Here is a 25,466-nt window from a genome sequence, read left to right as displayed (position 1 = left end):
CCTGTTACAGTGCAAAAGCTGTTGCTGTACACTGCAGAGTACTGCTGATGTTGCACAACTCCTTTTTCTTCTGCAGATCTTTAATGTTATGTTGTCCATTCAGTGCAATATGCCACAACGTGCAGCAATATGACACTGTCACAACATCATGCAAAATATTGGTTCTGATTCATTACAGTGCCAATACACTTTTTTGCTAAATTTTTCAATTATTTTCTCATGCTGTAGCCTCTAGTTTTTACACTAAAGATAAACAGATGTTTAGTGTTACACTTATACAGTCCACACCGATTGCCGATTTCAACATTTCTCGCCTTTATTCTCATTTCTTTTTCTAAAATATCTTGCATGAGGGGATGCCACAACTCCATCTGTGCAATCCTATACTGATGACCTTGACATTGACCTTGAGCAGTGAAGTAACGCTTGTAAAGACATTAACTACTCACACTGAAAACAAGCGTGTTTGCACTTTGAAGGTGCTCAGCTGGAGCAGTTAGGTTGAGTTCATCATGGAAGTGAGTGAGACTTGACTTAATGTTAACTTTTAAAACTGCACCTGTTAGCTCCAAAGTGCTGCTGTACAGCGCTGGTGAAGTGACTTCCACACTCCAATTAGAGAATCAGTGAGCAGTGTCCCGGTATGTGGATGTGCAGCACTCCAGCCTCCAACTGTTTGATTTATACTTAATAATAAGCGTGTGCATTCTGGGGCTCTGCACCACCTAAATAGAAACAAGCATCACACTCAAACAAGTGAACACAACTACAGAAGGTGACACTTGTAAAGGATCAAATCTGTCCTGTAAATGCTCCCCCAGAGAGTCTCAAAAATGTAACTGCAGTCTAAAATGGTGCTAAATGTTAAATCTGGCATAGCACAAACAATGTTTTGGTAAAATATTTGTATTTTTGAGGTTTGTGTAGGAGTCTTTGTAATTGCCAAGCTCTGTATTATTTCTGTTACTGCAAAACATTCTCTGTGAATTAGTTACATTGATTTCAGTATGAGGTAAAAATCAGTTTCTACCAAAAGTGACCCATTACAGTAAATATATATTTATGTTTATGAAAACCACGTTATTGTATTATGGTAACTTCTTCTGAAAAATAAACCACTGACTTGATGATGTGTTCACGTGCTGATGAGACACTCCAAAATGTGAGATCTGATAATTAGCTGCCAAACAGTGCTACATTCACTGGCAACAGTATTTTGTCAGAAATTCCCACCCATAAGAGGCAAATATATATTTTGTTAAAAGTCAAATTTGAACTTGACGGCCAACTGCTGTTATACTTCAGTATTATCATAAGTGATTGTAGAACAACCACTTGAATGCATCAATAATCCAAGGAGTGTCAGGGAAACAAACAAACAAAAACAGATTTTCTGTCTCCACAAAAGCGTCATGTTATGTCACCAGAAAAGCTGTGGGAGGGAAATCAGTGGATTATTTTGGGAAAATTACTCTTAATTAATAAAGTGAGATGTTAATTGAAATGATAACACTTACCTGATGTAATCTAATCTTTGAGGAAGTGAAAGTTGTCATTCTTTTTCTTCTACCATTTTTAAGGGTGTACTATGAACACATTTAATAGACACAGTCCTGTAGCTTGTACTCTCAGTAACTTTTTTTTTTTATCATAAGATACACTCACTGAATGCCGCATAGACTGACCCCATCACAGAAATGTCACCAAACACACATCACATGGAGTCAGAGTTGACACACCGCAGTTTGACCTCCCGAAAGAAACAGCACGTACGCACTCTCATGTTTCCTCCTGAGCCAAAAAACAGGAAGGCGAGGGCAGTGTGAAACACAGAAATGCTGAACCAAGTCCTCCTCTCCAAAACAGCTGGGAGCAACAAACGCTCAGCTCAGAAACACTGGGAAAGGGTTTTAGAGCGACCCAAAAATTGTGCAGTTTACATTGCTCTGTAAATGGCTAAGAGACATTTTGATTAGCTGCTGGCTTTGGCTTCCCCTTCAGCAGGCAGGAATTGAGTGTATCAACACACTTAACAACCTTAAATACGGATTAATTGTTCACGAAATCAGCGCCACGGAACGGACAGTAATATCTGGATTTTATTTGAAGTTGAGGTCTGGCATAGTGAATGTTAAGATGTCAACATTAAAAAGACTTTTATCCCAGCATGTTCCGACAAGTGGTATGAAGCCCCCAGTTAGGGATTTGAACATGTAGGGTACGTAATGTAATGTCTGTTAATGGGAGTGCTTTAGCAGGGTGATGAACACAGTGACTTTTAATCTGCAGCTCATGGCCCCCCTCTGAAGGGGAGGAGGTCCCCGCTCCTGTAGGAGCAATTCTGAATAGATCAGGGCTTCTCTCTGCATCCTGCATCCTAATGAGAGCAACGGCACGTCTTTGGACATTTTGAGTGGGAGGGCGAGGTAGGAGACAGATACGGTGCAGAGGGGGCTGCAGTATATCCTATTTGACAAGGATGAGTGGTGATTAAAATGTGGAACGCTGAATGCTCCGGTTTAAGAAACCTCATCAGGCTGTTGTGCTGTTTTCTAAAAATAAGCACTTATTGTTATATTGCTCCAATAACCAAACTAAACCGTTTGTTGTAGCGAAACACGCATTTAAATGTGAGGGTGTAACAGCATCCGAGGCTCCATGTCCTGTCATGAGATCACATTAAGAAGCTTAATAAGTAAACAGGGAGGAAATGAGGAGGAGTTTCTGTCTAATTAATAGTTTATCATACAATCATAAGCTCAATTGACCTTCTGTACGTTCAGTTGCGGACTACAAAATGACAGATTAGCTCGAGTGGTAACGAGGCATTATAAGACATCAAAAGTTCATTTACATTATGGATGTGTTATATATTTGACAACAGGAACATGATACAATGAAGCCAATTTGAGAAAAAAGAACTCCCTGTGTTGTCCGTGGCTGTATTTTCGGAAATCAGTGTCGTCTTCCAAAAGTTCGTGATCGTTTTATTTTAACGAAAAATTGATGAGTGCATAATCTTCTTGTAATCCATTATAATGCGATTTAATGCAGGTATTTAGAGGAATTCCCAAGTAAATGGGACTCTGAGAGCATCTTGTTTCCATAATTTGACACATTTTTTATCCAAAGCCGGTATGTGTGGTATAGGTCTCAACTGAAGTGGATGATGAAAAAGATGAGAATGTTGGTAGGAAATTCTTAAGTACACATACTGCTATTTTGTCAACGGACCACTATGCAGAGAGTGCATACCTTCGCCAAGGCTACATCATCTGTAATCAATTTATATAAAGCGTATCTGCATGTAGTTCCAGATATGAATCAAATTACACATAGTGCTTCACTTGTGTGATATATGTGATCTAACAAACAGGCCTGAAAATATATAGAGTTCTGGTTTTAAAATGACAGTTTTGCGTATATTTTGTACTACTATTTTTACTAATCCCCCCACGCTTTTGCTCCCAGCCTGAAAATGAAATACCCTAAATAAAGTAGTTCCTGTTCTTCAATTGTTTTGATTACAGTCCTGATCCTGGTCTATTCTAAAAGGAAACACTTTGGAGTTTACTATCAAAAACTCACATTTAGTCTAAGTGATACTGAACCAAACTTAAAGGGGCCCAATCGTGGAGAAAACACTGGGCTGCTGCTGCAAGAAATTGGAACACAGTATAATTATCTAGCAAGGTGAAACATAATTTGAGTGTGACTTTAAATAGAAATTCTCTTATAGTAAAACATATCTCAGGATGCAGATAAATGCAGTGCCATGTTTGTCTGTGTAACATCACATCCTTGCAGATCTCTCCTTCATTGTGCTTCAGGTCTTTATACTGTAGGCTTGTTTTATCAGTTATAAAAAGGAACCACGCTTGAAACCGAATTCCCCAACTCCCAATCCCCAGTATTTATTTATTTTTTTTACAACGTACCAGCCACTTAATTATATCAGCTATTAAACACAGGTTGAGGTAATAGGTAGGCTGACTGAAATATGTTTCTACATAAACCTATACTTGTTGGGAAATCACTGTGTGCAATATCAGGGAGAAAAAAATCAATATCAAGTACAATAGGGGTGTTTTCACCTGAATCTGGTAGCGTGCTGGCATAACACACCCCTGTCCTTAAATCCCTGTCGAGAGGGGGGGTTATCGACTGGCATCATTGATTCACCTGTACTAACATCTAACGTCTCAGAATATTTCAATAACCTGGGGGGCTCCTTCCCCTGGGAGCCAGACATGAATCAGGTATAACTGAAGCAACACAAAGGACGTTAGTACGCTATTAGTCACACTGCTTACAGCTCGTGTGTGTGTGTGTGTGTGTGTGTGTGTGTGTGTGTGTGTGATGTGTGTGTGTGTGTGTGTGGGCAAGTGACGTCAGGGCTTCATTCACCAGCAAGGCCAGTGCTTGTCCAGCTTTCTTTCAGTGCCAGGGGGTGGGAGGGCAAACACAGCGGAGGAGGATGGCAGAAGAGACAGAGGAGAGGAAGTGGGGGAGTGCGAGGCTTCCTCTCTCCCACCCAGCACAATACGACACAGCGGCGTCCCCCCCACCGCTCCCCATTTAAAAACTATTCACAAGCACCTTCTGTCATAGCCCTGTGTTTTCCCATCCCCAACCCCCCTCCACAATTATTAAAAAGAGGAAACCCTCTGCGTGACTCGGCTACTTCCGCAGAATGAAACTGCTTCTCTTTTTTTTTTGTTTTCCATTAAATCAGGGCTTCTGTGTCCTGATGCAGAATTTGCCTTTTCATTTTTTAAAAGCCCCCTGGTCTTTCATCCCAGAGTCAATTTTGCCTGGCGGTTAGTCACATGCTTTAAATGTTTATAAGTGCCTGTGAAGAGTGTAAGCCTAAGTGTGATAGACTACCCTGGGACCAGGACGGGGCGGAGTGTGAAGGAAAAATGAGGCTAGATGAGCAAACTGGGCTAAAAATTAATGCTGGTTGGTGGCAGACTGTGGCAGGTCTGGATGGGATTATAATGGGCTGATTATGGTGAAACTGTCTCTATGGCAGGATTACTATCTGACATGACTATAGAAGGATGCTGAAACAAATGAAATGTGTTTAACTATTTTAAATTTGGAATGCACATTTTTAGCTTAGCGTGGCACAGTTTAAATTTAGTTTGGCCTCTGCGTACTGTATGTTATTCTGCATGAGCTGCTTTTTTTCCCCTGGTTGGGACAAACAAGATATTGCAAGCTGGGTGAGAAGCGTCTGCCAAGTGAAAATTTAGAGGTTGTTTTATGTTAACTAGCAGACACTGAGGGTACCATATTAGCGCTGATTTATCATATCCTAAATTTGTCTGCTTCTTATGAGCTGTGCAGCATGGAGATCACACTTGTGATAGAGCAGCTCTGCCTCGGCCCGGGAAGGCCTGGAGAAATTAACGTCTGGGAAAGTGAAAGACCTCACTGCAGCCTCTTACTTGATTGTATTGTGGTCCGTCATATTCCCTTCTAATAAGAAGCAGTGAGATGAGACTGATTTGGTTTGGCGCTTTGTGTTCAAATGCAGTTCACTGGGGGGACCAGCCACTTTGGAAATCTGAATCACTTTAAGAAATTATGATTGAGCTGATCCGGTATTTAGAGGATGTTTGTCTGCTGGTCAAATCACTTTTAAATGATGAAGAATTTGAAAACATCCACATCTCCCTGGTAGTCTGTTGGATTTTTCATGCTATCACTACTGTATTTTGAGAGAAAACTAGCTTTTATCATTATGAAAAGTGACAAGATGGGCTATGAGTTCTTTCAGTGCTAATTCAAACTAAAAGTGACTATAATCAATATTTTATATAAACACTGGATCACATGACTGCTTGTTTATGAAAGGGGTCGCTCGTAATGAAGAACCCACCGAGAACTACCACCAAACTCTGCAGTTCGCCTCCTCTCTGCAGAGCTTTAAAGTGACACTGTGCACTTCTGACAGAACAAATAACACATCCCTACTCTTACAAAAAGTTGAATTCATAAGCAATAAAACTATTGCTCAGTTCAATTCATACAGGGGTTTTACTGCTATAGCCTTGGTCTGGAATGACCAGTAGCTTATGGTGGCTAACTCTAACTAAATGTTGTATAACACATATTGCTGAGTCAGTTTGGCTCTGCTTGTGATGCTGTTACATGAGAATTTTAGCTAAATGGTAAACAGTTGCGTTTCTTTCAGCATTATCCTATATTTGTCATGTGTGGCCACAAAAGTCATATGTCATTGTCTCATGGCATATTTCACCCCATTGTTTTGGCTCTCTGACCCCCAGATTTGCTCCTTTGGTTTATTCTCATGGCTCTCTTAGCATTTTTTCAATTGAACTTACATTCATCAGGGGGACAGAAGCACGACTCCAAATCTGTACTAATGTTGCTCTGTGGCATATTTGCTGGATGTGTAACTAAGAAAATCTTTGCTAACAGGTTAGTCATATAAAACATGGTAATAATAAGTGTATTTTGTGTTCACAGCTTGTTTCCACTGACCCCAAATGGCCAAAAAAGTCAGTTTACTGTGAAAATTGCATGGATTACATGCATTTATTTTGTGCTGATCAATCAAAAACTCTGCTAAAAATGATGTGTGTGCAAAGTTTAAATGAAAAGAAGCATCAGTATTGAAAAACTGAATCATGTTGTATTTCTTCCTTCAAGGGAGTAGATCATTTGTTTCACAGTTTGAGCGTGATGTTTTTTCAGATGGCTAAGTCAAGAAAAGTGCATCTACACAAATGTATTATTAACAGCCTGTTTACAGCAGAGAGAAAAATTGGTATTCGTATCGGACATGAAAAAGTGGCATGAAGCCATACCTAATTTTCACACATTAATAATTAATAAGACTTAAATAATGTTGTTATGTAGCTGATTCACCCTCTGCAGTCTCCTACATCTCCACTTTAACGCAGAGAAAGTAGCCCCTGATAACTTAAAACATGTATTTTATTTACAGTTTTGTTTTAAAAGATACTCATGTTCTTTCACCCACATAGTGTATAAAGCTGGATTTGCCAGGCACACAGTCAGTGACCCAGTGAGTTGACCAGTGGGATAAGCACCCCGAAAATGTTGTGAGAGGGGATGATCCTCTGTTTGACACAAGGAATTCACTCCCCCCCCCCGAGACTTCGCCCCCTAGCGATGCCTCAAGGTGCCAGTTTGTGAGGAGAAGACATCCACTCGTCGCTGTTGGCATTCATACTGAAGTGGGAGACAGAAGGGGTTGGAGGGAACAAGGCAGGAGGTGGATCTGGGTTCTTACTCTTGCCCTTTTCATCACCCCGCTATACTAACTCGCTGCCAGTTGTATAAGCAATTAGACCACAAGCATTGTTCCTGTTTACAGTCATCTTGTGTGCAGCAAATCCTGCAAGATTGTTTCTGAATTGTTTTTTATTGGTAACTGTTATGTGGTCTGTTAAGGCTGATATTGATGCTGTTTAGATCGAAGGAGCCAATTTCCTTCAGAATTTTATTTTTTTCTCAGGGTGGTAAAGCCACTGAAACAGCAGTTACTGTCCGACATGGGGCACATTTAAGTGCTTTCTGTGGGATCTGATCATTACATTCAGTCCAGATTAAGAGCTTGAGACGGTGTCATTGATCAATATTGATATTGATCAGGCAAACCTCATCATATCCATCATATTAGACATAGATCACCGCAAACTGAATTTTAATAAGAAGTAAATTGATCAGATTGATTCAAATTGACTGAATCAGCAGCTGCCATGACACATACTATCCCTGATATAACAGAAGTATCAGCAGCTCTGGTACAGTAGGTAAACTTGCTTTCTGCTGTTTGGGATAAAATCTGTCTTAGGTTATTATTTTAAATTACTTCCTTGTCTCAGAAATTGGGGTGTGTGAGAGCAGATTTTCCACTGTTTTAAAGCCTCACAGGCACAACCCTGATTGCCGAGATGTCACCGCGATCTGGAAAGGTCATGGCTCTATTCCCACCGCACACAACCGACATGATGAGCTTTTCTCTCTCTCTCTCTCTCTCTCTCTCTCTCTCTCTCTCTCTCTCTCTCTCTCTCTCTCTTTCTTCCTTGTGGCTGCATGAGCTGCCATCTTGGTGTGTGCCGAGTCATTATTGATGGGCCTCCACGCTGGTGTGCAGACAGGACACTGGAGAGAAGGAGCATACTCTTGTCTGTTCGACTTGCTGCTTGTTCGACTGTCAGCACAAGTTTCTGGTTATTTCACCACCTGTCTCTCGCTCTTTGTATCAGTTAGAAAAGTTTCCATCCGACCATCTGCTGTGCAGTCCATTTATCACTCGCTTTCTGGTGGAGAAAGAAGCAAAATCCTACGCTCCTTATTCTGCTTCTTTCCCCGACCCTCCTCTCTTAAATTATGGTTCTGTGGTCACAGGTAGAGATGTAGTGGAGGGTCGAATTATCCAAACTCAATTACCCGACCTTCTGAGGATGACATAAATCTTTATGAAATAAGATTCACTGGATACATCATTACAGCTAGGATCAAAAACATGAAGATAGGGGTCTTTTAACCTCTTCAGCTCTGCAGAGCTTCTGGCAAGTCAAGCATACTTGTCAACCAAGCATTGCTCAGATGCACAAAACTTAATTTTAAATTCCTGACAAGATCCTAAAGATATCTCATATGTCAGATTGAATTACAGGGAAGTGCTGTATGTGTGAGCGACATGGAGAATGTTGCATTTTATGGAATCATACATCTTTTAAAAAAAGTGGTCTTGAAGTTGAATATTTCAGTGAACAGAATTTACTGTATATGTAATGTTGTCTAACAGTGTGGGAAAAATGTTTTATTTAACTTTGAAGCTACTCCATGAAGCTCGAGGGAAATTCAAGAGGAATACGGGAAACATTCTGGGTTGACGATTAAAGGGGGTAGAAAGCATGAATCATTTTTTTTCTGTCATTATATTTAAAGGACTATGCCAGCAGTTTTGCATATTTTAGCTCATCTACTACCAATATTTTATACTTTACATCCAAACTAACCATTTTGCAAGCCACGTTACTATGTTTTAGATAACTGAATGTTCCAAGAATCCATTGGTTTCCCACCTTTCCTGTCACTCTCCACCTGTCACTATCAATTCAAGAATAAAAAAAACAAAACAAAAAAACAAAAAAATAACACAAGTTTAATGACGTTGTGGAGTGGCATGGGATCATGGGAGTTGTCTTGACCACCCCTGCCATCATTGCAAGTCAGCTTCTCCCGGTTATGATTCCTTTTCAGTGTTCATTGTTCGGGAGCTTTTTACCAGGAGTCGAATTATCCGCAGAGGTCTCCTCCAATCCGAAACAAACAGACCCCGGTGATTAAAACTGGTAAAAACACAGACTCACCAGCAGTCTCACCTTAAGAATCGCTGTTTCTCCGGCACTGTTTCGCTGACAAACGATGTCCCGGAGGGGCTGCCACCCAAGCTGCTTCTAGCATTATCTCAGGTTGTTTCTCTGATAACTAACAATCCAGTCTTACCAGGCTTTTTTTTTTTACCAGAACCCAAATTATCCACAGAGGTCTCCTCTTCTCCAAAACAAACTGACCCGGTGAGTAAAACAGGTAAAAACACAGAATAAAGCAGTTCACCTTAAAAATCTGTGTTTCTGTGACGCTGTTTGGCAGATAGAGGCCGTCCTGGTGGGCCCGAGCCAAACTTCTGCTTACGTTAGTTCAACCAATACATCCAATGACTAAAAAACGTTATCCTGTTAAAACATATAGTTAAAAACCAACAAGAGCTGAAATGAAGATGGGCTAAGGGGATATGACACCACTGACCGTTACTAGAATAAAATTACAGATTTCTGTTGAACATTGAACATTGTTGGAAACATTTGGGATAATCTATGTACACAACTCAACAAAATATATAACATAGGTCTAGGGCTTATAGACATTTTAATATGGAAATGTTTCATATTATAGCTTTTAATAGATATTTAAGCAGAGGCCAGAGAAACGTTCCTCTTTCAGAAGATGAATGGAAACAGGCGTCTAGTGTCAAACTCTGCTCATACATCATTCTGCACAATGAAGCTCAGACATTCAAGTGAAGGAATAATTAGCAAAACACACATTTTAAGGAGGCACTTTAAAGCTTGGGGGAAACTATTTAGCTACTATTCAACTAGTTAAGTTACTGTTATAGGGAGTGCCCATAAAAGACATATATTATGTTCAAGTGGCAAAGTATGGAAGCTGAGAACGGCTTCGCTTGCAATTATTTTTGTAATGCCATTATCTCAAGATCACTAGTTAATTATTTTGTTATCCCTAGAAAATGAGCTTTGTTATCTCGAGATAATCAACCTGTTATCACAAGAAAACAAAAGGTTGTTTCCTCTAATTATTACTAATGTTTATCTGCATGTATATGATAGATGTAGCATTGGCTCAACATAATGGAGAATGTATGGAGGAAGGACATGCAATGTGCCAGTGTGTACTCATTTTGATTCTGATCAAAAAGGCCAGCAGCGAGGAAAAAGTGAATGAAAAGAATCTGGACCTTGCAGGGATCTTTTAATAAATCTCAATCTTCTCCTGGTATATTTTGTCAGTATTGCATCACATTGCCAGGAAAGTAATAGCTTAAATTAGCTCTCAGATGTACATTCTGGCAACAACTATTTTCAGTTCAGGTTTGAATCATACCTGACAGTCATGACAGAGATATTGAAGGCTGAAATCAGGTGTGATTAAATGAACCAGACACTTATTTTTGAATTCTCGATAATGATCCTGTGATCTCGAGAGAATTTCTCGTGAAGAATCATGTCGTTATCTTTAAAAATCTGTTTTTTGTTTTCTGAAGATAATTATATAAATTAACTTGTGATCTCCAGATAATGACATTAAGAAACTAATTGCAAGTATGGCCACTGTCGACTTCGACTAGTGGATGTAGTAATTATGATGGCAGCAAAGGAGGAAATTGGGTGAAACAAACCAAACACTGGCTCTAGATAGGGCCTTTTGCATTATTTGTGAGTTTCACAGCCACCGTAGTTTCTCCTACATGCTTGGAACTGGACGGTAAGACGAGGGGGTTGTAATCAGCAAATACACTGCTAGGGTTTTAGATATGGCAAGCTCTCTCAGTATTTTTAAAAGGAAATTAAAGACCTATTAACTGGTAAATTAAAGACCTATATTTTTAATCTGGCTTTTACTTTATAGTAATTTTATAGCCTTAGTTTTTAGGTTTTAATCATTGGTTTTTCATTATTTGTCTCCATGGGGGTATTTTTATATCGACTTTAATTTTTCTGATGTTTTATATTTTGTTATTTTCAGTATATTCATTTTTCAGCCATGCAATTTTTTATTTATTGTTCTTCATGTTTTCATGTTTTTTTACAGTTTGTTATGGGAAGCACTTTGGGTGAAAGGTGCTTAACTAAACCCTACACACTGGCCCTTTAACTCGAACCCAGATGTTCCCTTAATCTTTTCAAAGTACTTATTTTAACACGAACAATGATCATTCCTTAAACCTATCTGGGGCTTTTTTTTGTGCCTAAACCTAACCACTTAACCTTAGTGCTGTCACTTCATAAAACAAATTTATCTTTCACCAGTGATTGGGGTGTCGGATCAGAAAACCCTTCTAGGGGTCATGGACAAACAGTGTCTTGTTGCGTAATAAAAAGCCGATTGAGAAGGTAGGTTGTCAGGACAAAGTTAAAACTGGCAAACACACTGGTCCTTTGATTTGATCAAAAAATATCAATTCAATTTATTTATTTACTTGCCAGAATGTCAGTCTGCTTACCTTTTACTTTGCCACTAAATCATGACTCAGACGAAACACGACCCTGACCTTTGCACTTGTGATTTGTGGTTGCTTGTCATTTGTGGCGACACACAAGACAAAATTGAAGTGTATTTTCCTTCACTGTAAATCACTGGGGATCACAGTGTCATCATCACCTGTGCTAGAAACAGTAATGCAGCCTGCTGTAATGCAGCCTCATGGTTTTTGGAGTGTTGATGTCAGTCACACTCATGCTTGGTCTGTACCATTTGTATACGACTGTGTATAGGGTACTAATGAGGGAGGAGGAGGAGGAGGAGAGGGGTGGATGTGGAATTGGTGGGATACAGCTGGACGGAGTGGGAGACTGTGGTGAATAGGTAACCATGGTAACTCTGTTGGCTAAGATTTGAATGCAGAGAGAGAGGGAGAGAGAGAGAGAGAGAGAGAGAGAGCAAAAGGGGGAAAGGAAGCTGCAGTGTGTTTGTGTGCAGTGGAAGGAGAATGAGGTGGGGGGGTGGGGGGTTAAGGTTAATATGCATCATTGTAGCAGGTTAATCTTTCATCAAACTGCGAGGTCAATGCAACGTTTACCCCCGCCACTGGACGCTACAGTGCGCCGCACAGGGGGGAGGTGGAGGTTCATGAAAGAAGTAGTAGTAGGGAGGAAGGACGTGTAAGGCAGCTGGGAGAGGAGAGGAGAGGAGCAGGAGGAGGAGGAGGAGGAGGGAGGGGGCTGAATGAGTTCGCAGAAGAGTTCGCAGAGAGGAAGAGAGTGTTCCTGCTTTTATAGAAAGCGATGGGAGATAGGTATAGATATCAGGAGAGATAGAGAGAGGAAGAAGAGAGTGAGGATAAGGAGGGAGAGTTACAGGTAGAGACTAACATGTGGATAGTGACAGCAGTGAGGCAGAATACAATCAACCAGCCTCTAACCAGCTGTCAGCTCCAACTAGTCTCAGTCTCCTCTATGGACTGCCCCCCCCCCATCTGAGCTACCATCTTAACCTCAGCCTCAGCCTCCACCATCTCTCTCTTTCTCTCCCTCTCTTTTTTTTTTTGCACCTTTTCGACTCTGCTCAGATGCTGTCTACCTGAAATAGCTCTGGCACTTAGTTCTCGCTGGCAAGAAAAAAAAAAAGGTGGCTGGAAATTAAAATACATAAAAAGGTGAGAGTCGATCCAAAAATAACACTTGAGTGCCTCTTTATCCGTCGGCGCCACCGCCGCTGTGTCAGGATACAGATGAGGAGCAGTTGCAGGGCAGCACTAGCAGCTGTCCCCGATGACTGTTGCATCGTTGCCTGGCGCTGCAGTTGCAGTTGTTGCAGTTGCGGTTGCCGTCTCACTACCTCTGGTGTCCTGCTCTGTCTGACCAGAGATGCTGCTGCCGATATGATTTATCATAGTGTCCTTGTGTGTGTTTTAATGTCATTGAACTACTGCATACGCGTTATTGATCAATCTCACCCCCACCCATCCAACCCCACCCCTCCTCCCTCTCCCTCTCTCTCTCTGCATCTCCACCTGTTTCATATTCATCCCTCTGTATTGTCTTTTGCCTCCACCTCTCCGTCGCTCTCTGTTTTATATGCGTCTCTGTGTTGTCATTCCCCTCCCTCCATCTCTGTCTGTTTTATATTCATCTCTCTATTGAGCCTCCCTCCCTTCTCCCGTCTTTCTCTCTCACTCTCTCTCACTGAGCAAGAGATTATTAATATTAATGTGTCTCTTCTTCTCTCCCTCCCTATTTTCCCTCTTACACTTTTTTATCTTTCTTTTACTACTGATCTCTTTTCTGCTCTTCCCACTATTTATACCTCTCTCTGGGTCTTTATCCCTCATCATTCCTTTCACTCAACCTTCCTTCCATCTGTCTCCATCTCTATCTCTTTCTTTCTCTCTCTCTTTCTCCAGCCCTCTATCTGCAGCTGTTCAGTATTCATCTATTACTGTAGTGTTGATAATTCCCTTCTCTGCCTGCAGCCATACAGTCATCTATCAGATTAATAATCCTTCTCTCCTTCTCATTCTCTGTCTCCCTCTCTTCCCCCCATCTCCTTTCTTACTGTGCCAAGTGAGGATGCTCAGCGTGTCAAATGAGTTTGCGTGTCAAAGTCCCATCATTACAACCATCATCATTAATAACCGTATCTAGATTGCTAGATGCCCTTATTAAGGTTATTCAGGTCTAAATAACCTGCAGAGGGGACGAGAGGCTCTCTGCCTCTCAGGCTGGTGGAGCCTGACTTGAGCTGGCCATCTATTAGTGTTAATGTAGACTGCACCATTCGCTACCATTCTCCAGCCCCTAGAGCATGCAATGCTGTGCTCGTACAGGAATGGAATTAACATTTTAGTCCCACAACCGCGTCTATGCTACTGCAAAAAAAGTGGTGCTGCTTGCTGGGTTCGGTCTCTTATTGTTTTCAAGGTTTGAGACTTGCTTTGATAAGAGTTTACTTAAGGGTGCTGAGGATAGCTTGTTCAAACATCAGTATATCATTGTCATGTTAATTGTTATACCTTGGTATAATTAGTGTTAACAAATGAGACCATTGCTGGAAGCAGCTATCTCACACCAGTGGTGTTATTAATGGTTCTCAAAATTAAGACCACCTGTCCCATAAACCCTGTTGCTTCCTCTCACAGAGTAGACGCTGCTCCCCCCCCTTTTTTTTTTTACTGACTACCAGACAAATCTTAGCTTAATTTACATTGTTCACACTTTGTAAATAGGGAATTACAGTTGTAGTTTTAAATCCCAAAAGTATTGGAGTCATAGATTCCCCCTCCAGATTTCTAGTTTCTGATTAATCCAGGTTTTGCTCTACTTCTAAGTTGTACCTATTAATATTACAATCTTTTGAATGGTTTATATTGATTGCATGTGGAGATTAAGTATGTTATATTAATATAACAATTATATACATTATCAGTCTACTGTACATAAGTCTCACTTTATTTATCTTTTAAAAACCAAAATAGTGCTGAAATGATTAGCTAATTATTCTACAGAAATTTTGTCTATTAGTATTTTGATAATGAATGAATCAGTTAAGTCAGAAAATATTAAAATAATACATGTCAAAGCTTCACAAATTTCTTTCATATCATGAAAATGAACTTTTCAATAAATTAACTTCTGCTGGGCAAATGTCATTATTTTTAGACATTTTGCTGACATTTGGATCCAGCTAATGAAAATCAGCTCCCGCTCGCTGTCAACATCTATAGTAAATTTGTTGAATAGCTATGTTAGTATGTAGCTATTTGTTAAAGTTAATAAAGTTGTGCCCACTTGAATTGAATTTTTGTTACTTGGACTGATCACTAACGCAGGTATGCAAGGATCACTTTTCCTGTAGTCATTTAGCAGGATCTATTGGCAGGAATGTAATATAATATTCATTGGTATTGGTTTTCTTTAGTGTATAATCACCTGAAAATAAGAATTGTTGTGTTTTACCTTATGAATAAGCCGTTATTATTAACAGGGGAAGACAAAGTCCGCCATGTTGAGCAGTCTTGTTTGCACAAGTTGGCTCTACATAGGGCCTATCAAGTTTTTTGCAAGTTTTGCCGCCACCATAGTTTCTCCTACATGCTTGGAAGGCTGAGCTTTAGTCAGCTGGTTCCAATCTGCAACTTCACCGCTGCCACTAAATCCTACACACTGGTCCTAATCAAAAAAGTTTTTGATTAAAAGAAAGTAATAAAAAGACAGAAAGATAATTCCAACACTTTCAGCCCTAAACCAATTAGAAAATTCCCATTGAAAATCTGCCTTGGGATCCTAGAGTGGGACCTAAATGCAGCTATTTATTATCATTTCTGAGTTGGTCTACAAAAACACATCATTGCTTGACTGTTTCAGCCTGACTGCGTGTGATGGTGCTCATTTGTTTACAGTTAAACCATTTTTTAAAAATTGTGTCTTTCTGATTTATTCATGTTTACATGCTAAATGCAGCGCTGTAAGGACAGAAATACCTTGTTGTCATACTTCTGATTGCGTGTTTTTATATTTCTGTATCACCTCCTTGAACTGTTAATTACAGAAATCGGCTTCCACCTGCCCTCGCTGTAAGGATTTTATTTCTGACAAAATGTCTGCTCAGGGATTATGTGGGATTTGATATGAGCAGTGACACAGAAGTTCTAATGCTTCTCAAAGATTTTTTGACAATCCCTCCCATGATAAGCTATACTGTAGATGTCTACCTATTATTTGTTCTATTCATTCTCTGTTGGTGAAAACACAAAGCGCAGTCTGTGTTCTGTCTTTAATATCTGCTCTCTCTCTCTCTCTCTCTCTCTCTCTCTCTCTCTCTCTCCCCCTCTTTGTCTCTCTCTCTTTTGTTCTTCCACAGTAACTCCTGGGTTCTTCTCACTTCACAAAAAGCCTCACTCAAATCCCCAGACAACACGAGAAAAAAAGGGAATAACATCTGTTTATCTGCATATTTCTATGTTCAAAAAACAAGAGGAAAAAACACAGAGATCGACAGAGGACAAAAAACATCTCAGAGGATGCAGAATTAGAAAGAACAAATTGCCACTGGAGGACCAAAAGGAAAATAAACCTTTTCTCGCAAATCCACCAGTGTGGAGTCACCTCACCTGTACCTTCGGATTAAAGAGCAGGGTCATGTCCCAGTTGCCATGCGCATCGCCACGCTGACCTGCCTTCCCGGCCCTTCCCCCTTCCTCTTTCTAGTGGCCCAGCTGCTACTGCGGCTCCTCCTCCCTGGGCCGGAGTTGGTGGGAGCCGCCTCCTCCTGCCCCTCCCTCTGCACCTGCTCCAACCAGGCCAGCCGAGTCATCTGCACCAGGCAAAATCTGGAGGAGGTGCCCGAGAGCATATCAGTCAACACACGATACCTCAACCTGCAGGAGAACTCGATACAGGTAAATATTGGCTGGAGGAAGTTGCTTGTCAGGTCAAATCATGTCATGTCAATGTTGATTTGTGTTGTGCATTTTATACAGGATGCTCTGCATGAGAATACATATCACATGACCAAAAGTTTTGTAAATTCAAATCACAGAGACACGTAAATCTATCTTTTAGGTCCAGAAAATAAACAGATTCTTCTTATTTATTGTTGTAAGTCGCAAACAGGTGATGGTTGTTATTCAGGATGACCGACGGAGTTCATCATGGTTTATTGTAGTCAATAAATGACTACAGAAAAAGCACGAATTTTATCATTTTAAACATGTCAGTGTGTATAGTTTCCACTGTTTCTTTTCGGCACATAGCCTATTGATGGATCTTAATACAGTTATTGATTGCATTTATTATAATTGTTGCTATTTATATAGTTATTGATGGAAGCAAAACAATCCTGTATAGTAGATTCAAAGAGCACACACACACAGTCTCTTTAATATATTGTCTTATTTGTCTTTTTTGCCCATAATCAGAGGGAACATTTGCTTTTGCAGCCAGTTGCGGATGTTAGGATTAACTTGTTGATACAGGTTTTCCCTTAGAAACTTCTTAGAAAAGGGAGAAACGTAAGCGGCAATAATGGTAGAAAAAAGGCACTTAAGCCTCTGCTGAACTGAGGGAATATTTTATGAATTGAAAGCAAGGCATATTTCCATGACACCGTGCTGCCTTTTGTATGCATTACCAATTTATCTAGAGTCCCTAGACAGCGTTTTGTGGCTTTACAGCTGCAAGGGAAGATCATTTAACCACAGACCATCGATACAAAGCACATGAATCTCTACATTTATAAACAGAGTGGGTTGATTTTACTCTTTGCAGCAGCATTTGAAGTAATTGGATCCCTCCTCATGTTGCTGACAGTGCTTTGTTCTTTTGTGATTTTAAATTCATTTCCTTCATATGTTATCTCCTCTAATGAAAAGCAACGAGTATCCTAAACATTGTTAAAATGGTGCAGTGCATATCTTATCATGTCAAACTGCTCTGTACGTCGGACAGAGCGTCCTCATATCCTCTATTCCTCGGAGAAAACATCTTATTAAACATTATGTGACGTTAACGGAGCATAAATGGGACATCATGCGACATGATTTGGTATGTGGGATTTTAGGGGGATGCAGTTCACATGAAAGACAAATTAAGGAAATAAAAACAATGTTCGTTGCATTTCGTTTTTAGCCTACAAATTCCGATTCGGTTTGTTGTATCCTGCAGCCCCACTTGAAATGATTAAAAATCTAAAAATGTTTTAACACCTGAAGGCATCCTAGATTCTGGCTTATTTTTTCCTTCACTGAGTACCCTGAGAGTAAAGCCTTGACAGCTCCCACCCCCTCTTAACATCCACACCCCTCCCTATCTCTCCCCCCCTTTGCCTCCCCCCTTTGCCTCCCCCCCAACTCCTGCTCTACATACAGAAGAGGCAATGGCCTGACTCCAGGAGTCTCACAGAGGGCTTTGGCCACACATATCTCAAACAATCAGAGATTTAAGGGGCTTTTAGTCGCGCTGACTCGCTGTGTGTCTTTGACTTCTGGCCAAACGATCGTCAGTTGGACTGCACCGATGCTAGCGCGTGCTGTCCAGGCCCCGTGGCACCCATGTATTTCAGAATCATGACTTCCTACAGAAAAACTCTTTTGGCTGTTAATTTTAAAAATGTATCAATTTACTGTCATAGTTTTATCTTCCATGGTGATTTGTGACACACATGTGGATAGTCCAATGCTTATAATCAGCTTATTATCAAGGGATTATAGTGTGTCAGTAGAAAGTCCCCAGAGTCTCACTGAAACAACAGTGTGAAAAGCACTTCAGCGTCTGGAACAGGCACTGAAATAAGGTCAGGGTTAGATATAGGACTGGGTTTACAGTAGGTTTACCCTAGTGCCTTAACCTTAAAGGTGTAACGTAAACTCAAGCGTTAAACACCTGCGATTTGCCTCATGATAGTTGCATTTGATGACAAAGTGTGCATAATTTCTTTGCTTTTCACTATCAGTGCCCCACAAGTTGTGCTGCTCCATGGTACCATGCTCATAAAGTAGAATGGATGAAGTTCTCTTACATCTTATTTTGATCACTTGGTGTTTTTTGTACCTCTTCACCCCCTTTTTTTGGCAGTTAAACTAAATCTGAAATAAGGGAATAACGAAACAAGACAACTGTATAGCTGTGGGTTAAGGTTAGGGATTTTGGTTTTACCTTACTTACAACTATTATTTTCAACCTTTTTAGAGGATCAGTGCACTCAGTATAACTCTGCCCATAAATAACATGAAAGCACTAACATGGAGGCCAGGGTGGCCTGTGGAGCCACAACAGAGGCAACACCAGGCTTGTAGCTGCCATTAAGGACACTGACATCATATCCTTCTTATTTTTTCTATAAGAAGTCTTTTTGATTTTGTAAGTGTATACATGTATTGTTTATATTGTTTATTGGATGACACAAATCAATATAGAATGGCAATAATAAGGAGGGGTGCTCCAGTTGTAAAGTCTAGCAAAAGTTGTCAGTGCTATGAATAATAGGCCTGACTAGAACCTTCCAAAGTTTGTATTCCACCTGACCTACAGCTTAAAAACAAGTAACTATGAGTTGCACCCTTATATATACTGTCAGTGGTTGCACCACAGCTACTTTGCATTCAAGATCTGAGCTCACAAACTATTAACCTACATGCTTTCAAAACGTAACATGTCTAAACTTTTGTGCACAGAATCAATTAAAAGTATCTGCAAAAATATTCACCATGGGAAATTAATACATTAGTGAATAGATTATAATGAAGTTACACTGCACTTAAACAATTAGCCCGCCTTGCTACAGTCACACATGTGTCAGAATTTTTGTCTACAGGAAAGGAAATGAGACACAGATAGATAGTTGTGTTTTCAGTGAATATTCATTGATTCATGCTAATTCATTAATGAATAATTTGAAATACCTCTTATTTTATTGCAAATAAGAATTACACTTACAGTATTTTATTTCGTATTCTAAATGTGTTATGTGCTTGTGCGATAGTATATATTTAATTTAAAGACATATTAGGCCTATGTATCTTTTCAACTCCGTTTGTAATTTTATAAAACTTCCTTGAATCTGTGGAACATGTTAGTAATTTTCTTCTGCAAAGACAAAACAAATTTCATCAAAGTGTTATTTTCCTGATTAAACATTTTCCAGCAACATTTTTTTTCCATGCCATTTTAGTGGGTGTAGCAACAATAAGCAGCAATAGGAACTGAACTGAAAAGAGCAATTTCAAAATTGGCCATATTTTTTACTTGTTGGCACCTACATTATTTCCTAAGAAATTATTGCTCTAATTATGCATTAAAATGCATAGATCTATACTATGGTCTTCAAAATTTTCTCAGGGGGCCACACTCCCAAACACCCCATGCTGAGCTAAGACTAATGACCTCAGTATTTCTAAAATCCTGGCTATTGCCCTGAGACACTGGCTCGTGTCGCTGTCAGTAGTCAGTGGGAGTCTGAAAAGCCCACCTGGCGCTGCAAAAAGCAGCAATAGTCACTGAATGGGTCAGCTGTTACGGTTATGAGCAGATAAATTAATTATTTATATTTGTATGGTTTGTTTATTTTAAGAAATGTGTTTAACCATATTTATGCCTTTGAATCATTCATTAACAGTGTTTTGGGGTTTTTTTTGTGATTTTTAATGTTTTCCACATCCATACCACCTCACCTCTATATTCAAAGCATAATATGCCAGTATCAGAGCTGCATGTCTGTTATATGTGGTTATGTGTCATTTAATATTCTATAAAAAGTTGAAAATCAACATCAAGCTTATACTGTAGTGAACATTAAAATTAATAACACAACAGATAAATTAATATTGTATTTAAAACACAAACGGAAACAAGAGCTAACTTCACAAGGTACATAGTTCATTCAAAATAGTGAAAGTTGTGTCACCTTGAGTTTGTGTTTAGTGCACTTTTTCATTTCATCCAATACCTTCCACTGACAAATGTAACCACGTAAATGTTAGTAACAAACACTACATTAATTATTCTACATGTTGTACAGTAACCTTATCTGTCCCTCCAGGTTATCAAGTCAGACACTTTCAAGCACTTGAGGCACCTTGAGATCCTCCAGCTGTCCAAGAATCAGATCCGTCAGATTGAAGTCGGAGCATTCAATGGCCTCCCCAACCTCAACACACTGGAGCTCTTCGACAACCGCCTCACACTGGTGCCATCACATGCCTTTGAGTACCTCAGCAAGCTGCGAGAGCTGTGGCTGCGCAACAACCCCATTGAGACTCTGCCCGGCTATGCCTTCCACCGTGTGCCCTCGCTACGTCGCCTGGACCTGGGTGAGCTCAAGAAGTTGGATTTCATCTCTGACGCAGCCTTTGTCGGCCTCATCAATCTACGATACCTGAACCTGGGCATGTGTGGGCTGAAGGACATTCCCAAACTGACAGCCCTTGTGCGTTTGGAGGAACTGGAACTGTCAGGAAACCGGCTGGAGATAATCCGACCCGGTTCCTTCCAGGGCCTGGTGTCTCTACGCAAGCTGTGGCTCATGCACTCACAGGTGTCCGTCATTGAGCGCAACGCCTTCGATGACCTGAAAAACCTGGAAGAGCTCAACCTGTCCCATAATTCCCTGCACTCCTTGCCCCATGACCTCTTCACGCCCCTTCACCAGCTGGAGAGGGTACACCTTAACCACAACCCCTGGATCTGCAACTGTGATGTTCTTTGGCTTAGTTGGTGGTTGAAAGAGACGGTGCCCAGCAACACCACCTGCTGTGCCCGTTGCCATGCTCCCCCATTCTTAAAGGGCAAGTACATTGGAGAGCTTGACCAGAGCCACTTCACTTGCTATGCGCCTGTCATTGTGGAGCCACCTACAGACCTCAATGTCACTGAGGGTATGGCTGCTGAGCTCAAGTGTCGCACAAGCACTTCCACAACATCTGTCAACTGGATCACCCCTAATGGCACTTTAATGACCCATGGCTCTTACCGGGTGCGGATATCCGTCCTGCATGATGGCACACTCAACTTCACAAATGTCACTCTGCGAGACACGGGCCAGTACACCTGTATGGTCACCAATGCTGCTGGCAATACCACAGCAACTGCTGTCCTCAATGTCACTGCTGCTGATGCTAGTGTCAATTACACCTACTTTACAACAGTCACCGTTGAAACAGTGGAGACCACAGGAGATGAAGACTCTGCATTGGTAGACATCAATGAGACTGTCATTCGTGTTCATCCTGGCCCCACTCCCTCAGGCCACCTGTGGCCAGAAGGTGTTTCTACCACAGCCTCATCTCTGTCAGCCGGCTGGTCCTCCTCCTCTCCTCGTACCACGCGACCCACCTTCACTGTGCCCATCACGGAACCGGGCTTCTCAGGCCTGGATGATGTGATGAAGACCACCAAGATCATCATTGGCTGCTTCGTAGCCATTACCTTTATGGCAGCGGTGATGCTGGTGGTGTTCTACAAGCTGAGGAAGCAGCACCAGCTGCATAAGCACCACGGTCCTGCTCGTGCCATCGAGATCATCAATGTGGAGGATGAGCTGGGAGCCGGGGCCAGTGGTCGAGGCAGTGGCATCTCAGGAGGCTCCACCATGACGCAGGGTGGAAGCAGTGGAATAGGAGGGGGTCAGAGCCTCAGGCTGCACCACCCAGAGATAGTCAATCTGCCGAACCTGGCCCGATCGGAGCACCTCAACCACTACTACAAAACCCATCACTTCAACAACAACATGATGGGCCTGGGAATGGGCACAGGTTCTGGTGTTGGCCTCAACAACAACAACAACCCCTCACCTTGCTCTCAGTCTCAGAACACATCCATTTCTTGCTCCCAAGTTCCAACTTCCACCAGTGGAGGAACACCCACAGGTGGCACCTTGCCCTCTCCTGTGCCCCTGCCCCAGTTGGGTCTCCACAGTTCTCTGAAAGGCCTTATGGGGAAAAGCCAGAATGAGCCCCTGCTTTTTAAGAGCGGATCCAAGGAAAATGTGCAAGAGACTCAAATTTGAGTAAAAGTGAAATTAGAAGTAAGACGTAAGGAAGATGAGATTCTGGATAGAGACAGTGAGACAGAAAGAGCCTGTGAGACCGAGTATATGAGACTGATTGTAGCCTACTGTCCACATGGACAGATTCCAGAAAAGATTATATTTCACATAGTTGCTGCTTTGTGTTGTCAATCTGTTGACAGAGAGAAGCAGATAGGAAAACTAAAGGAGACAGAGTACGAAATCTGATCAGCACTAGTCCCACCATTACCATCTGCACATTCTTTTAAACTAGATCAGACACAGACATAAACGATGTAAACCACATACATCAGAATCATTCAGTTACCTGTGCATCTTGCCATAGTCTTTGCCAAAGTCCAAGATCAAGCCAACTCTTTTTATTTGCACCCACAATCACAGTGGAAAGCTATGAATAATACAAATGTGCAATGAGCTCTCTAGGTTTTATACAGATTGCTTCGTATATTTCCAGACACATTCAGTGTATATATTTGGAGGGAGACATAATATTGGCCATTGAACATGTTGTCAGATTAGTGTTTGGCAGAGATACTGAATAACAAACAATGGTTTGGGTGAGCAGTACTGTCCCAGGTTTCCAGGAAGCACTAAAACAAAAACAGAGGAGGCAAAATTAGAACAGTGCAGTGATTCTGTCCAGGACACACGTATCAGACTAGTACTAGAAAGACAGAACAACAGCAATCGTTTTTTCAGAGTGGTTTCACTCTCACTTTCTCACTTTTTTCCCTTTTACACCTTACTGGCTACTGTCTTCTCTGAAGGAGGAGAGAAACAGAGTGGTTTATCATGGGAGAAGAAAAATCCCAGGGCATAAAGGACAGTGAGAGATATAAAAAAGACTGAAAGTACATATTATATATACCGTAAATATATTTTCATTCAAAGAAATAAATTATAAAGAATCTTTATCAAGCTTCTGACTGAAAACTACAACGTCTGAAGAATATATATAAAAAAAAAAATACACACAGCTGTTGTAGTGGCCCTCCCTTACAACTTTTCCGAACTTATAACAAGATGGCCGCTCCGACTGTGCTGGATAAGGACAGATGTGGGAGAGTGGCATCCGTTGAAAGGGAGCTAAAACAAAAACCTGGCAAAGTGTTTGAGTGAATTTATTTTGGTCTTGACTTTTTTGTAGCCACACAAAGTGTTTTCCCTCTCCTGTCGCATTCATATAAACAGGGTCATTGGAGAAGGGAGATCTTTGCGCTCTACTGCGAAAATATGAAATACGACTACAGCTCTTCATCATTTGGTATGCAGTATAGCTACAGTATTAATAATAATGATCATAATGGTAATAATGATAACAAGCTTTGGCTTTATTTGTCATACTGGTCACTTAATGATTAACACATCAAATGATCAACAATATGTTACAATATGTTACTGTACATATTACTAAAACGTTGCACATGCTAGTTTAGCATGCTCTCTAAAAACAAATTCTATATTTGATCAACATTCGGTTTCAAAATGTAAGAGCTATCACAATGTTGATATGACATATTATTGTTGTTACGTTATCATTATTATCATTCATATGACTATTATTATTGCTACTTGTGCATACAAACAGCTGAAAAGTACTTTTTTTCATTTGTATATGACACTGAATTTGTTTTATGATCCTGTTGGACTTTGGCTAATGAACGGCAGTGGGACGGACTCAGCGTGCCACTAAGTGAACTCCACGTGTATCAGCAGGATATACCTTGGCCCTCAAAATGGCTTCCTCAGTGTAGCCCTCACTGACTCGCCTGCTCTGATGTCTCAAGCAGTCAGGACCCCTCATGTTATTACGCATTAAAGACAGGACATGAACCTCTGATGAAGACTGCTCCTTTGCAGGGGATTATTTCACAACTGTATCTCAGTGTTATCGTGTATGAGTGGATTTCATGGCAGCAGGGAGCTAAATGGACGACAGGCATTGCCAAGCATTTTTAAAGGTAAGCGAAGCTCGTTCAGTGAGGTAGAAGGTAACATACAGTACAGTATACAGTGGTGAGTGAATTTTTTTCTAAAGAAAAAGGACAATTAAATGAAAAAATATAGAACCTTATAGATCTCTTTTAAAAAAAACAAAATTATTATGATAAGTGTTTTTCATTTTGGGTTTTTATCTAGTTTGATTATTTTCAGTTTTTTTAAATCAAGTGTTATCTTTATTGTAATATTGTTATTGTTATTATAATTAGCTAATTACACTGGTTATAATTATGAGAGATGTTCTGTTAGCAGAGGTCACTTTGAAAATTAAAAAAACCTGGCACATAAAATGGCAGTTGAAGTCTGTGAAATTTGGTGGCTATTTTTCCCCCCCCTCTTTTTGTTATGATCAACTTTAATTGTAGTATCACTGTTTGTATCCCTTTGGCTCTGCTTGAGATGAGACATAGCGAATGTGAAATGGTCAGCACTGGGTCCTTTTTTTTCTGCACAGGGGGACAGGAAAGGCCCTGCTCTGGTTTACAAGCTCACTCATACTCGCTCTGTGCTTTCCTGAATGTCATCGCCATCACAGTGTTCAGAGAGTGATTGCGCTATGTCAACACCTCGTTGCCATGACTACACACTCACAAATGCGCCAAACGGCGTCACCATCGGCGCCTCGTAAGGCACCC

General features: G+C 40.7%; 1 protein-coding gene across 10 annotated transcripts in view; it reads left to right on the top strand.

Moving 5' to 3' along the window:
- The window catches only part of lrrc4ba (leucine rich repeat containing 4Ba), an 89,259-nt gene that overhangs the window by 6,745 nt on the left and 57,048 nt on the right, over window positions 1-25,466 (top strand). For 6 of the 10 annotated variants that reach the window (XR_007882053.1, XR_007882055.1, XR_007882054.1 and 3 more), the window contains exons 2-3: window positions 16,171-16,708; window positions 20,845-24,791. Coding sequence is in view for 4 of the 10 variants with exons in the window: in XM_051388713.1 (XP_051244673.1) it covers window positions 16,463-16,708; window positions 20,845-22,809 (2,211 nt within the window). In the remaining 6 variants the exon portion in view is untranslated. Of the gene's footprint in view, window positions 1-9,537; window positions 9,601-16,170; window positions 16,709-20,844; window positions 25,122-25,466 lie in introns of those variants that run through there. The other 4 variants (XM_051388712.1, XM_051388715.1, XM_051388713.1 and 1 more) reach the window with 3 other exon arrangements.

The sequence above is a fragment of the Dicentrarchus labrax genome, unplaced genomic scaffold (assembly GCF_905237075.1).
Source record: "Dicentrarchus labrax unplaced genomic scaffold, dlabrax2021, whole genome shotgun sequence".
Taxonomy (NCBI): Eukaryota; Metazoa; Chordata; class Actinopteri; family Moronidae; genus Dicentrarchus; species Dicentrarchus labrax.
Note: the sequence above shows the minus strand (reverse complement) of the source record. Positions and strands in the feature narration are given on the sequence as shown.